Source organism: Nyctereutes procyonoides, unplaced genomic scaffold (genome assembly GCF_905146905.1).
Source record: "Nyctereutes procyonoides isolate TBG_1078 unplaced genomic scaffold, NYPRO_anot_genome, whole genome shotgun sequence".
Classification (NCBI taxonomy): domain Eukaryota; kingdom Metazoa; phylum Chordata; class Mammalia; order Carnivora; family Canidae; genus Nyctereutes; species Nyctereutes procyonoides.
In genome coordinates, this window is record NW_026575045.1 from 2,265,975 (window position 1) to 2,279,700 (window position 13,726).

Genomic DNA, 13,726 nt, shown 5'->3' on the forward strand with positions numbered 1-13,726 from the left:
TCTTGAGTTTTGTCCTCAAGTTTTTGTTTGGTTTGCAACCTGATACATTCCGACAGCCCCACGTGAAAAACAGATCTAAAGGATTCTTAACCTTAACTCATCCAGACTATCCATTCCACTTCCAAGTTAGGCTTTTTAAAAAAGAATTCAATCAAGAGCAATGACAGAGTAGGTCCTTAGTTTTGTTCAGCTCATTCATAATTGCTTTCTCCCTGCCTCCACGTTGTAGTTAGTGTTGTTCACAAGAATTTTAACAAACCTTTATTTTTAAAGGCATTTCACTCCCCCAACTAATAAACAGATAGTTTAAAAGTGCATACAATGCACAAGGTGGACCCGAGAAAGATCCCAATTGTCTCCTTTTCCCCTCAATCATCTTTTCCAGTCCAGCTCCATGTAGCTTCACCCCATCCCTGCATGCCATCCAGCCCCCATAGTCTCCTTTTTTTTAAAAAAAAAGATTTTATTTATTCATTCATGAGAGACACACAGAGAAAGGCAGAGACACAGGCAGAGGGAGAAGCAGGCTCCATGCAGGGAGCCTGATGCGGGACTTGACACCGGGCCTCCAGGATCACGCCCTGAGCGGAAGGCAGGCGTTAAACCGCTGAGCCACCCAGGGATCCCCCTAGCCCCATCGTCTTCTATATGATTTCTTCAATACACTCCCATGGGTCTCCCTCATTCAGCAGCACCCTCTTCCCCTCTCTATATTTTGCTGAAGTCTTCCTTTGAAAATCGGGTAACTTTTCTCCCCTGCTCTATTGTTTTAAACATGCCCCGCTGCCCTCAGCATAAAATCCAAACTGTTAAAAAAAAAAAAAATCCAAACTGTTTACCAAGATGGATGAGACCCTTCCCTCTCTGCCCTCTACTCTGGACTCATCTCTCAATCCCCAACCTGGAATCTGCCCTCTTCATATCACACCAGTGAGTATACTGTCCTCTACGTGTGCGTCTTCTCTGACTCCCACATACTCCTCTCTGCCCAGATAACTCCTTCAGGATTCTGCTATGGTATTACCTCTTTCAGGAAGATCTTATAAATGAAATCCTCCAATACATGAGATTTTCCTTTGTGTTTGCCAACAATGGTAAATATTTGCAATGGTCTGTTTTCTTACCTATCTCTCAAAGTAAAGAAGCTATGCATTCTTGGTCTCCTGTATCCTCAGTTCTTTCTTAGTACAGTGTCCAGTGCCCAGGAGGCAGTCAGACAAGAGTTGAATAAATAATTTCTGAAGTGGAGGAAGGGAGTAGTGTGGTATAGCCAGTATGTCTCTCCTATGGACCACACACCTGTTCCTCCTCCCGTTGCATAGGATATATTAGACCATAAATTAAATTACATCCTGTGACCCATGGATCAAAACTTGTGCTTTATACCGTTACCCGCAATCTAATCCCCACACACAATGAGTTCGGCATTGGCCTTGCTCACAAGTTATCAAATGAAACAGTGGATACTTTTAAATCACCTGCTGGGAATCAGTATTATGCTAGGCACGGTATAGAGGTTCCATACGAAGGATAATAAGCAGAGGCCATTCCTGGAAACCAAAACCTTATGATTTAGTTAAGGAGGTGAAACCACTAGGGTTTTAGCTAAGCAGTATAGAAGAAAATGGGACTGGAAAATGTTAAAAATCCAGGAGAAAGGAATGTTCTCCAGGACTAAGCTTATGCAGGGCTTCAAAGATGAGGATTTGCATCATCTTTTAAGGCATAAGGATGTCAGGTTAAATCTTCAATGATAACTCTATGTAGGAATAGAAGCAGAGATAAAGAGATAAGTGCCAGTGAACTAGGAGGGATTCTAGGGAAGAAAATTGTTTCATAGGAGCTAAAAGAGGATTTCAAGATAGAGTAGGCGTGGTGGATTAAATGTGATTTAAAAAAAAAAATTCTGTGTCCTTCATCTCATCAAGAGATTAAGTCAGTTTGTATACCCCTTGATTCTGGGCTGTAGAATGTACTTGTAGGATGTGAGAAAGTAAAGGGGGTACTGCAGTGTGACTTCTAGAACATACACTTTACAGAGCCTAATAGCTCCTGCTTCCATGCCTTGGAAGGCTGCCCTGAGTCTGCCACATGAGGAAGCCACATGAGCCTGCTGGAGGCCAAGGCAGCACATGGACAAGAGAAGCTCCCCACTGAGCAGCACCCGTCTCATCCACGCAGGTGAGGCTCTCATACTGCCCAGTCCAACTGTCTCTCCCACCCACGTAGGCGCATGAGCACACCCAGAGGTAACAGGCGCGGTCACCAAAGAATCCTGGGGAATGGGGGCAGTAGTGTATTTTAAGCCATGACGTTTGGGGATGGTGCGTCACACCTAAACAGACAACCAGTGTGAAACAGGTGACAGGGCAGAATGAGAGAGGAAGAATGACCACTGGATTTGGAGGTCTTCCGTGTCCTGGCATCTGTGTCCCGTAAAAGGCCTTGAAGCTGAATCAAGCTTCCAGATGAATGCATAGAGTCACCAAGGCCTGAGGCTGTTGGTTATTTGAATCCTGTATCTGTAATTAATAGTCTCGTTCAGATTCTGTGCTCTCCAAGAAATCTCGTCAGTTGGCTTCAGCTTGCATAGAGCCAAGCAATGTGCGGATCAGGCCAAGGGGATGGCCACCCTTCCTGACAATTATATTTCCTTGTAAATAAATAATTTTCATTTTCATTGTATTTTTAAGAAACAGGGATTTATCTATAATTAAAAATTAACCCTACAATTTGATATTTAACTTACAGCTTGAATTAAGAGAAAAGTCTTGGGGCTTGTTAACGTGAAATATTTTAAAACTGCAAACCACCCAAAAGTGTGTAAAATATACAAAGTGAAAGTTTTCCAAATCCCACTATAAATAAATATGCACATGTATAGCTACCATCGAATCACCTCTCAGGTTTATTCTTCCCTCAGATAAACGCTGAAGAATCGCTGTGCCCACAGTTCCTGTAGCAATCATACATTTGTCTCCAGTGAACTGAAGGTATTTTTAGAAGAAATTCATAAACTATGAATAAGTAGTACTCTCCCATTGTATTAAAATGTTAGAGCGACTACCCCTACATGTTCAAGCATAATGATTTAATCCTAGGAAGAGGAACAAGTTTCCCTTCATTCTGGGCCTCTGTGTACCGCCTCCTTCCCCGCAGTTCAGCAGTTAGAGCTCTCTGAGTTCTGTTACCAAGAGGAAAGAGTTTTCTAGAGCCCACATCTAAGTTAAGCTGTTTAAACAATCTCTCTGTGTAAAATGTATTGAACCAGTTTCCAGATGCTACCCATAGGAGAAACTTTTCCTTAGCTCATTTTGATTATGCCATATTTGGAATAATTGCAGTGACTTAAACCCAAGGGTATTCCTGATAATCACAGCCTTAGCTGGTGTTTAGGGTTTACAGACAACCTACACGTGTGATAGAGGTAGAAGCTCATGGCTCTGGCACAAGGTGTGCAAGACATTCCAAGACTTACCTGCAACCCCAAACAAACAAACAAACAAACAAACAAACCCTCCTGCATGGGGAACCTAGAGAGACGAGAGGGGTTCTTTGAACATTACTGAAAAGAGCTTTGAGAGGTTCACCTGTTAGAAAGCACCGGTTTTTCTAATTCCTTAGCTTAGTCACCCAGATTCAACACGGGGCATAAAAACTGGATTTGTGTTTTGAGATAGTTTCTCAAGAAAGGTAATATCTTGAAATAATTTCAGATCTCGGATTATTATTCAGTTGTATATAAAAGCTGCATTTTTTGACCAGAGCGTCGTTCAGAAAGCACGCACATAATACTTACGCTTTTGCCAGCTCCACTGATATTTGTTCCAAAGAGCATCCCTTTGTCTCAGGTATAAACACAACAACAAAAACCAGGGATGCTAAGCTCATGATTGTATATATAAAGCACACCCACGGCAAGCCAATGAGATCTACAAAGGACAAAAGAGACCGATTAAAAATGTGCTTTGTGTTGCTTTGACCCCATCTGTGGGCAGCTGCTTCTTAGGGCATGTATAAAAACCTGTGATTTTCTTTCTTTCTTTTTTTTTTTTAATATGTTATTTATTTATTCATGAGAGATCCAGAGAGAAAGAGGCAGAGACACAGGCAGAGGGAGAAGCAGGCTCCATGCAGGGATCCGGACGTGGGACTCGATCTCGTGGCTCCAGGATCATGCCCTGGGCCAAAGGCAGGCGCTAAACCGCTGAGCCACCCAGGCTGCCCCAAAACCTGTGATTTTCAAACCTGGTGGTCGTATCCTGGAAACAGCAACCACAAATCAAAAATATGGCCAACCTCTGTAAGTCTCCCTTTTACAAACTCCTCCAGCTTTCTCTGTTCAAGCCTTGTGACTATCACAATTTAAACCCAATGCCATCTTCTTGGTGAGGCTGCTTTTCTTTTTCAAAATGGCAAGATCATGCTCATGGGAAAAAAAAAAAAAAAAGACCTCAAATGACAGAGAAACCTAGAAAGCAGAAGGTAAACTATCTCCTCTGGCTCCTCTTCCTCCCATTCCCCTCTCGGAGTCGTGGCTGGAGCAGCTTGCTTCCTAGCTGGTGGGCGTTTTTATTTTTTTTTTATTTTTTATTTTTTAAATGTTTTTTTTTTTTTTTAATTTTTATTTACTTATGATAGTCACAGAGAGAGAGAGAGAGAGAGGCAGAGACATAGGCAGAGGGAGAAGCAGGCTCCATGCACCGGGAGCCCGACGTGGGATTCGATCCCGGGTCTCCAGGATCGGGCCCTGGGCCAAAGGCAGGCGCCAAACCGCTGCGCCACCCAGGGATCCCCTGGTGGGCGTTTTTAAAGACAGGTACACAGACGCACTTTTCTTGAAATGAGCTCACTCTTCCTCACCCTGATTCAAATAAATCACTTTATGGCGGCGGCATTTCCTTTCCGCAGGGCGCCGGAGGGGTCCCGGCCCAGGGCCCAGCGCCGCCGAGGGCGGGCAGCGCTACAGCGCGGTGATCACTCAAGCCCCGTCCCTCTGTGCTCCTCTTGGGGCTGGCAGTCTTTTGCCCAGGTGAGTGCCTAATAACGTGCTTGGTGCAACGGTCCTCCTTTCCTCTGTGGGACAGAAACCCAGAATATAGAAAGTGGAGGATAAAAACAAAAAACAAAAAAAAACAAAAAACCCTACAATGAAGGGTCATTTCATGGAACTTGTCCTGTTTGAGTACTTGCAGTAACGGGGAGCTCACCCCTTTCAGAGACTCTCAGTGCGTGGTGGGCGGCCCTTACCCCTTACAGAGGCCTTCCTCACCCATCCTGAAGTCTAAGTGTCCCTTTCAGGAGCCTCCACTCCGAGGTTGTGCCTCGCTCCCTGGGTCCATTCTCCATCCCTTCATACCAGCACAACAGCTGCGCACATCCCTGCCTGCACCCCTACCGCTCTCCTGGGCATCTCCTTGCCCCAAACACCCTGAACTCTTGCAACTTTTGCAACCGTTCTGCACAGACCACAGGTTGCATAGCTTCCAGGTGCCCTCCCAGGACGGACACATGGCAACCCTCTTACAATTTTTAAGCAGTCCTCTTAAAACACTTTACTCAGAGCTGAGCTCAATCCAACTGTATCATGGCCACTGCCCAGTGAATTGGTTTCCCCAGAACACTCTGCTTTTATGGACATTGCTGAAGTCACACTAAAAGGGCTGGTGTCCAAGGGCTTGCTGCCAAGCAGAACCCTTACGTACCTCTTTTACTTGGAAAACTGATTTTTGAAAGTAACTACAGGTTTCCCTGCTCTTGGACAAGTTTGCATTATGCCACTTTGCTTTTCTGAAAGATCTACGTTAGTACCCGGTTTTGCTAAAGGAGAGAAATCCAAAGAGGATTTTCGCTCTTAGGAACTGGTAGGTACTTCTCTGCTTCAAGCCATCTTGGCTTATGAAAGATTTCCTAGAGGCGCTCTACTTTCAAATAGTGGGAGAAACCTGTATCGAATTTCAAGCTTAGGGCAGCCTGGGGGGCTCAGCGGTTTAGCGCTGTCTTCTGCCCAGGGCGTGATCCTGGAGACCCAGGATCGAGTCCCACGTCGGGCTCTCTGCATGGAGCCTGCTTCTCCCTCTGCCTGTGTCTCTGCCTCTCTCTCTCTCTCTCTCTCTCTGTGTGTGTGTCTCAGGAATAAATAAATAAAATCTTAAAAAAAAAAAAAAGAATTTCAAGCTTAGTCCAATGCAATGTCATCTACAGGTTCATTCCAGGATTTTTAAGTGAATATGCTTTCCCAACATTTGTTTTAAATGCAGGAGATCCTCTGGATGTGCATTAGTTCATCCTCTACATTAGCTATCCTTCCCAGAGATTTGTGTCCTCTTTTTCCAACCCTGCTCATTTCCATTCTTTGTTCTATTTTTTAATTAAAAAAAATAAGCACAGTTGACACACAATGTTACATTGGTTTCAGGTGTACAACATAGTGATTCATCAAGTTCATACATTATGCTGGGATCACTTCATTTTTTTCTTTTATATTTCTCTTTCTCCATGTGGAAAAACATGAGAGAGAGAGCGTGTGTGTGTGTGTGTGTGTGTGTGTGTGTGTGTGTGTGTGTGTGTCTATGTGTCTCTGTAAAGGTGAAAGGCACAGGACTTGCATATGATCTGAGTAGAATAGGTGTGGTTGGTGCTGATGAGCAGTTTTTTCATTTCCTTTAATCTTGAGCTATTTCTAAAAATGGGACATAAACATTTGAAAATTTTATGTAAAGCCATGCTTAATAACTCCAAAAGTTAATTTCCAAAAGTAGATATACTAAAAAAAAAAAAAAAAAAGTGGTTGACAAGATTCAGAAGTGCTATATATAGATATATGCCTTTTTGAGTATATATCCACTTTTCCAAATTAATATATGTATTATTTATATCATATACATATATGAAGGAAAAAGGAAAGAAAGGAAACAGCTATTGGTCAATTTTGGAGGATACTGGGGAACTATCTCATTATTTGGAAAACTGGAAAATAAAAATGTTTTAAGCTTTTCTCTTGCCTTTTTTATGATTCACACATGAGGGCAGGCAAATCACTAAGGAGAAGAAACATCTCTTTAGAAAAGTAGCTTTGATCAAAATTTAGAAGGAACAATGGAATGAAAATAACAGATCTGGGTGATGATCTTCAGAAAAAGCCTCCATTACCAAGTGGAGACAGACAGATGATGTGCCTCTGTGGCAGGACTCACCATCATCTGTAAAGGAGTTTACAAACAAATGAGAAAATCTAAATCTGCTCAAGCCTCTAGATCTAAACAGCAATTCACTGGAAACACAAAGGACCGAACTCTGAAACAGATAATCCAGTTTCTTCGTTAAAAATACAAAGCTGTGGCGAACCCCGGGGGGGCTCAGCGGTTTAGCGCCACCTTCTGCCCAGGGCCTGATCCTGGTGACCTGGGATGGAGTCCAACATCGGGCTCCCTGAATGGAGCCTGCTTCTCCCTCTGCCTGTGTCTCCACCTCTCTCTCTCTGTCTTTCATGAATAAATAAATAAAATCTTTAATATATATATATTTTATATATATATATAAAGCTGTGGAGGAAGAGGGAGAAATGGAGATGAAACCTAAACATTATAAGAGACATGCCAATCAACTGTAAGTTATGTCTTGGGATGGTGATTCAAGCAAAATCTACAAAAATAATTATCAGACAATTGGAAGAATGGGAACACAGACTGGATATTTGATACCAGGGGTTTACTACTAATATATTTAGGCTTGATAATGATATCACAGGTATAGTTTTTAAATGTCTTATCTTTTAGAGGTCCACATGGAAATTTTATAGACAAAATGTCATCATGTTTGAAATGTGATTCAAAATAATTGGGAGACAGAACAGGTGGGGTTATAAATGAATTAAGAATGATAACATTAGGGAGGGCGGGCTCCCAGTTGGCCCTGGGACCCTCCAGAGAGGGCCTCTACTCTGCTCCCTTGTCCCAGGGCAGGGGGTGGGGCACCCCAACCCCAAATTCACATGTAACAAGCTCTCACCCCAGTCCCCTTTCCTGCCACCCTGAAGAGTATTTAAAACCAGTTTTGAAAAAAAAAAAAAAAGAATGATTATTTTATGTGCTGCTGAAGCAAGCACAAGAATGATAACTTTAAATTGGGTGGTCAGCACATCAGGTACATTCTTTTTACTTCTGAATGTTTTGAACACGTCCAGAGTAAGACGTCTTTTAGGTGAGTGTGCTTCCCTAACATGTGTCTTAGGAGCACAAGGGTGTTAGAGGAAAACATCGAGTCCTTACCGGTCACAGTCAGAAATGTCAGAGAGATGAGGAGATTGATGCCCCAATTCATGCTAGAAGTTAAAGCCATGGCTCGTCCTCTAATTCCACCAGGAAAAATCTCGCTCAGTAGCAGCCAGGGCACTAGAAGAAAGGGAAGATGGGGTGGGGGGGCAGCAAAATGATCAAAAATCCATTGAATTCAAGGGCCAGCCCTCTGACCCCTGCCCTAGCCCCGCCTGGTTGTGGTTGGAGAGCCGGGCTGTGTCCTTCCTCATATGCTTCCTCCTCCGTCTCCAGCCCAGGGAGAAAGGATTCAGGAGAAACACTGACAGAGCCTGACAGTAATCCTGGAAGTAGGGGCAGAAACAAAAAAAAAAAAAGCACTGGTATGTGACCCAGGCCTGAAAAATGCCAGCGGGAGGGGCGGCGGCTGGGCCACCTGCTGGGGAGCAACCCAGAAGCTTCTGCCAAGCCCAAAGCCTGCGCCCCACCAGGACTCCACCTGCTCGAGGGGCCCCTCACTTGGAGAAGTCCAGCATCACAGCTAACGAGTGGGTGGGAAATGGAGCCAGGAAGGCAGGAGAAGGTCTTCCGGACCAGAGGCCAGCCAAGCGGGCAGAGGCTCTGACATACACAGAGCTTCCAAATTTGATTATGATACGTGACTTCATGTTTGAATTTCTGAAAGGAGACTCTTTTGGCCCAAAAACCAATCAGAGCACTTTTTATTATCTGAGAGTGACAGGGAGCATTACAGGGCCTGCCAGATGGGACTAGAACTCACTCTTCTGCCCACAGCCTATCAAACCTGGCTTGTCTCAATCAAATAGCTACGAGTTCTTGCAAAGGGCAGACTACTTTATGAATCTTACCTCAAACGATCCTCCCCAAATCTCATAAGACAGGAACTGTTACTATCCCTCTTTAGAGGAGATAAAACTCAGGCTCAAAGCATTAATAATTTGCCAAGGTCACAGAGCTCAGAAGCAGTAGGGGTGGCACTGAGCCCTGGCAGTCAGTCCGAGAAACTTATGCTTTTTAATCACGGTGCTCTCTTGGTGGTAGCTCAATAAATATTTGTTAGTGAATAAGTAAATGTGGAGCATGAGCATTTGATCTGAAGAAAGAAGGACGTGGGGGCTGCCCCAGAACTGGCTCACTGCTGGCAAAGTCAGCATGCGATGGAAAGCCAGCAGTTACATACAGACCAGCTGGGGGCCTACCCTAGGGCAGGCAGCGGGGAGGATGCAAGAAGTCGGGGAGGGGTCCCCATGCCGCCCACCACCAGGGCTGCCTATGTGGGAATCAAGCCGTCAGCTGTGTCTCTAATTTAACAACTCGCCTCCCAAGAGGAGATTGGGCTCCGGACAGAAAACATCTGCTCATAGTAAATGTTCTTACTTTAAAGTAAGAAAAAATAAATTGAATTCTAGAAGAGGGCTGGAGAAACAGTTTTGTCTTGTTTTTTTCCTCGATGATCTCTTCCAAGTGAATCCATATAGGGTTACCATTAGGGCATAGAAGATAATTGGAACAAAAGGAACATGTTTATTATTGCTCTAATTAATAGGGAATTCAAAGTTAAAATTCTGTATCCGTCCCCTCTACTTCCTACCCCTTCCAAAACCGTATTGGGTTCTTGCAGATTATTTCCTTGGTAAGATCACTTGGCTCTTAATGAGACCACTGCAGTGCTCAGGTGACCTTGTCTTGAATTTTGTGAGACTTGGGGATGTGGCTTTGGGTAGAATGACAGTCGCATTAATTCTGGCGAAGCCTTTGTAATGACCTGCCCCTGGACAAATACAAGATAAAATTATGTAAATCCAATGTTTTTGAAGTTAAATAATCTATGCCACAGACCCCTATTCCCCTTTCTGCCCGTATTTGTCACAGTGCTGTGGAGGATTTCTCATCACCTTTTGCTCTAGCAGCCATGAGGAGGAAGAAGGTGGAGGAAGGGTCACTCTTTCTTTTCTAAATGAGCTTTAGAGGTTTTTTTGATCTACCTCCATCCCTACTTCATCACCTCTGAAACCCTCTTCTTCCCTTCATCACAGGTTTTCTTTCTTTTTTTTTTTAATTTTTATTTATTTATGATAGTCACAGAGAGAGAGAGAGAGAGAGATAGGGGCAGAGACACAGGCAGAGGGAGAAGCAGGCTCCATGCACCGGGAGCCCGACGTGGGATTCGATCCCGGGTCTCCAGGATTGCGCCCTGGGCCAAAGGCAGGCGTCAAACCGCTGCGCCACCCAGGGATCCCCATCACAAGTTTTCTTAATCTACCTCCATCCCTACTTCATCACCTCTGAAACCCTCTTCTTCCCTTCCTCACCTTGCACCATGACCACCTCTTGGAATTATTTGGTGGGATTTTGGTAAATCATCACTGCGGCCATCACACTCATGATGGCGTCAGATGAGAATGAACTGATCCTGCCGTTACAGAAAATGGTGGGTCTCGCCAACAAGAAAATGAGACTGTTTCACAAAGCATTAGTTACGAGCACTCAGTCTGAATTGTCAAAGGCTGGCCTAGAAGGACCCACAGTCTACGCTGAAAGCCTGTCCTAGGCATGCACCTGAGCCAGGTTCATTGAACTAATCAGTGAGCAATGGACTGAACATTGAGAGACTCCCCTCCATCTCTAATGAGACTTTGTTAGGAAAGCCTTGCACCTGATATTTCCAAAAAATAATGTATCATTGCAGAAAGCTTCTACTTCTTTCTTGATCTGATAGAAAGAATTCAAGAATCGATTCTTTGGTTTATCTAATATTGACAAACTGGGTGTTGTAGCAGTTGACAAGGGTTTTGACAAGGATGATCCAACCTCCCAATAAGAATCTGTCAAGCCAAAAACGAGGAGAATATTATTTTAACAATGATATCAGCACCCTAAACTCACAGATTTTCAAATCGAGAAAGTGAAATGAAGTTCTGAAAAAGGATCCTTGCAGCAAGATAAAACTTACTGAAAGAATAAGAGTCTCTCTCCATGGCCGACTTAGGAGTAAGATGATGCCAAAATCTGACAGGCCAAAAGCCGTTCCCTAGAAAGGAGCTAGGAACGTTCAAAGTAGGAAAAAAATGGAGTAACTCTGTTTCAGTTCACAAGTAAAGAGCACAGAGATGTAAACTATCACAGGGGGATTTAATATGTTGATATTCAGAGTGACAAGTAGAAGTTTTCTGAAAATCACTGATGTTTTTTCTTATGGGATGGCCTCATTTCTCTCCCAGAGGAAGTCATCTAATGCCACATGCCACAGAGAAGAAGAGGTGGCTCGCTCCGGGTGTCCTTGTTCTCCCCTGCCCTGAAGATAGACCCACGGCGGGGGGGGGGGGGGGGGGGGCGGGGGGGGGGGGCGATGCTTGTGCTGTTTGCTCATGAGGAATTCATAGAGTATTAGAGACCTAGTGAACTCCTCTCAAGTGAGTGCCACCACTACTGTTAGGCAGGCCCTGAAACAATCCTCCTTGACCTCCATTCTTCCACCCTTTGCCCCTGCGTTCCACAACTACCTCAGCAATCCCACCTCCTTTAATGTCAAAGTCTGTACATCTTTAAGGCCTTCTCTGTGCTGCAAGGATACAGGAAAGTTTAGACTTGCTGGGACACACTTTGCCCACAAGTATTGACACTTGTATCTCACATGATATTAAGTAACAGGGCTGCCCATCAGGACTTGCCTAATCCAGATGAAATCTGCAGACAGGGTTTATGGCTGCACAAAGCATCATGAAAAGACCATGAAGGACAAATATGTTGCGGTGTCTCTGTGTGCCATGGAGGACATGGACTTGCATTAGTTGGGGTAATCCATGGAGATGCCTTAGGCTTCCCACAGATAACCTGCCACACTTACCCCCCTGCCCCCTCCATATGAGCCACTGAGGCTGTCACTTTAGCCCTCACCTTGCCCTGTTGAGTGCTTCCTAAACTTCCTGGCATACTAGTTCCAGGTTTGAAAGATTCACGGAGATCTTAAACTCTTACCAGAAAATTCTTGGCAACTCGGAAGGCAGAATTTTCAATGATTTGATTTGCCAAAGAGTCCGTGTTCCATACTTTGCAAAGGTGAAGCCAAATCCCACGGCTTTTATTGCGTATGCAAAAAGCACACAGCACACCTAGCTCTCTGTCTGCCAAGAGATCCCTTGAATGTGAATATGAGAGGAAAACACACCTATTTCCTTCCAACCAGAGGTTTAAATCCTGGCCTCAAATGTTCCCTAAGTGGGAACGGTCTGCTCTTTAAAAGAAGACACTCCACTGTGGGCCACTGTCTCCAACATCAGTGATGATGCAATAGCTTTCATTTGTTTTTATTTTTATTTCTCATATTCCCCTTTCTCTTCATCTCTCTGAGTTTTGCTCATGCCTGGCCTCTTCTAAAGCAAATATTTTACTCAAGAATATTATCTTCTAGTACTTAAATAAACCAAGAAAAGCAATCAAAACCTTAATGTTCCCCAATCTTTCTATCCTAATGATTTCTAGTCAACACCAACTGAAATGATTTTTTTTTGACATATTTCAAGGAAAATTGAAGTCAATGGAATAACTCTCAGTTTAAAAAAAAATGCCAGAATTAATGATGACATTCTTTTGTGAGCTGATACCTGCTCACAAAAAAAGCTGCTGGCAGTAGACTTTAAACTTTCTTGTGTAGCCTTTAAAAATAATTTTTATTTTATTTTTTTAAAAGATTTTTTTTAATTTTATTTATTCATGAGAGACAGAGGGAGGTAGAGACATAGGCAGATGGAGAAGCAGGCTCCATGCAGGGAGCCTGATGTGGGACTCGATCCCAGGACTCCGGGATCATGTCCTGGGCCAAAGGCAGACCTTCAAGCACTGAACCACCCAGTGTCCCTTTAAAATAATTTTTAAAACTAAGTACCTTCTTTCACTTATAAGTCAACATCAAACTTTCTTTTCACTGTAAATTTAAATGATAGCAAAGAATGCAATTTCTTTTTATTTCCTTTAAAGATTCTATTTATTTATTTATTTGAGAAAGAGAGGGAGAGCATAGAGGAGAGTGAGAAGAAGCAGACTCCCTACTGAGCAGAGTACCAGACTTGGGCTCAATCCCAGGACCCTGAGATCATGACCTGAGCTGAAGGCAGACGCTTAACCAACTGAGCCACCCAGGTGCCAGCAAAGAATACAACTTCTATTGTATTATAAATTCAAACATATAGAAGAGAGCACTTCTCACTCTTTAAATATTTCCAGTAGAACTGAAATACCATACCTGATATTCATCATCATCTATTTAAAAAATATAGGAATAAGATATTTAAGTTTTATATTGTTTTTCACCTTGAACTCAGTATTTTATCCTTTTGCAATGCATTTTAAACTTGAAAGTCTTGATCACTTCATCATAGTGCTCTGAAAAAAATTACCATAAACTGAACTGAAATTTTAGTTCTTTTTTTAAAATTTCCCCTAAGAGCTTT

At 43.3% G+C, this 13,726-nt stretch overlaps 1 protein-coding gene across 5 annotated transcripts in view; it reads right to left on the reverse strand.

The window, feature by feature from the left end:
* SLC2A12 (solute carrier family 2 member 12) overlaps positions 1 to 13,726 on the reverse strand; it is an 82,838-nt gene that overhangs the window by 35,636 nt on the left and 33,476 nt on the right. For 4 of the 5 annotated variants that reach the window (XM_055324694.1, XM_055324695.1, XM_055324691.1 and 1 more), the window contains exons 3-4: positions 8,271 to 8,393; positions 3,800 to 3,932 (exon numbers count right to left, since the gene is read on the reverse strand). In XM_055324694.1, coding sequence (XP_055180669.1) covers positions 3,800 to 3,932; positions 8,271 to 8,393 — 256 coding nt within the window. Of the gene's footprint in view, positions 1 to 2,327; positions 2,523 to 3,799; positions 3,933 to 8,270; positions 8,394 to 13,726 lie in introns of those variants that run through there. The other variant, XM_055324693.1, reaches the window with a different exon arrangement.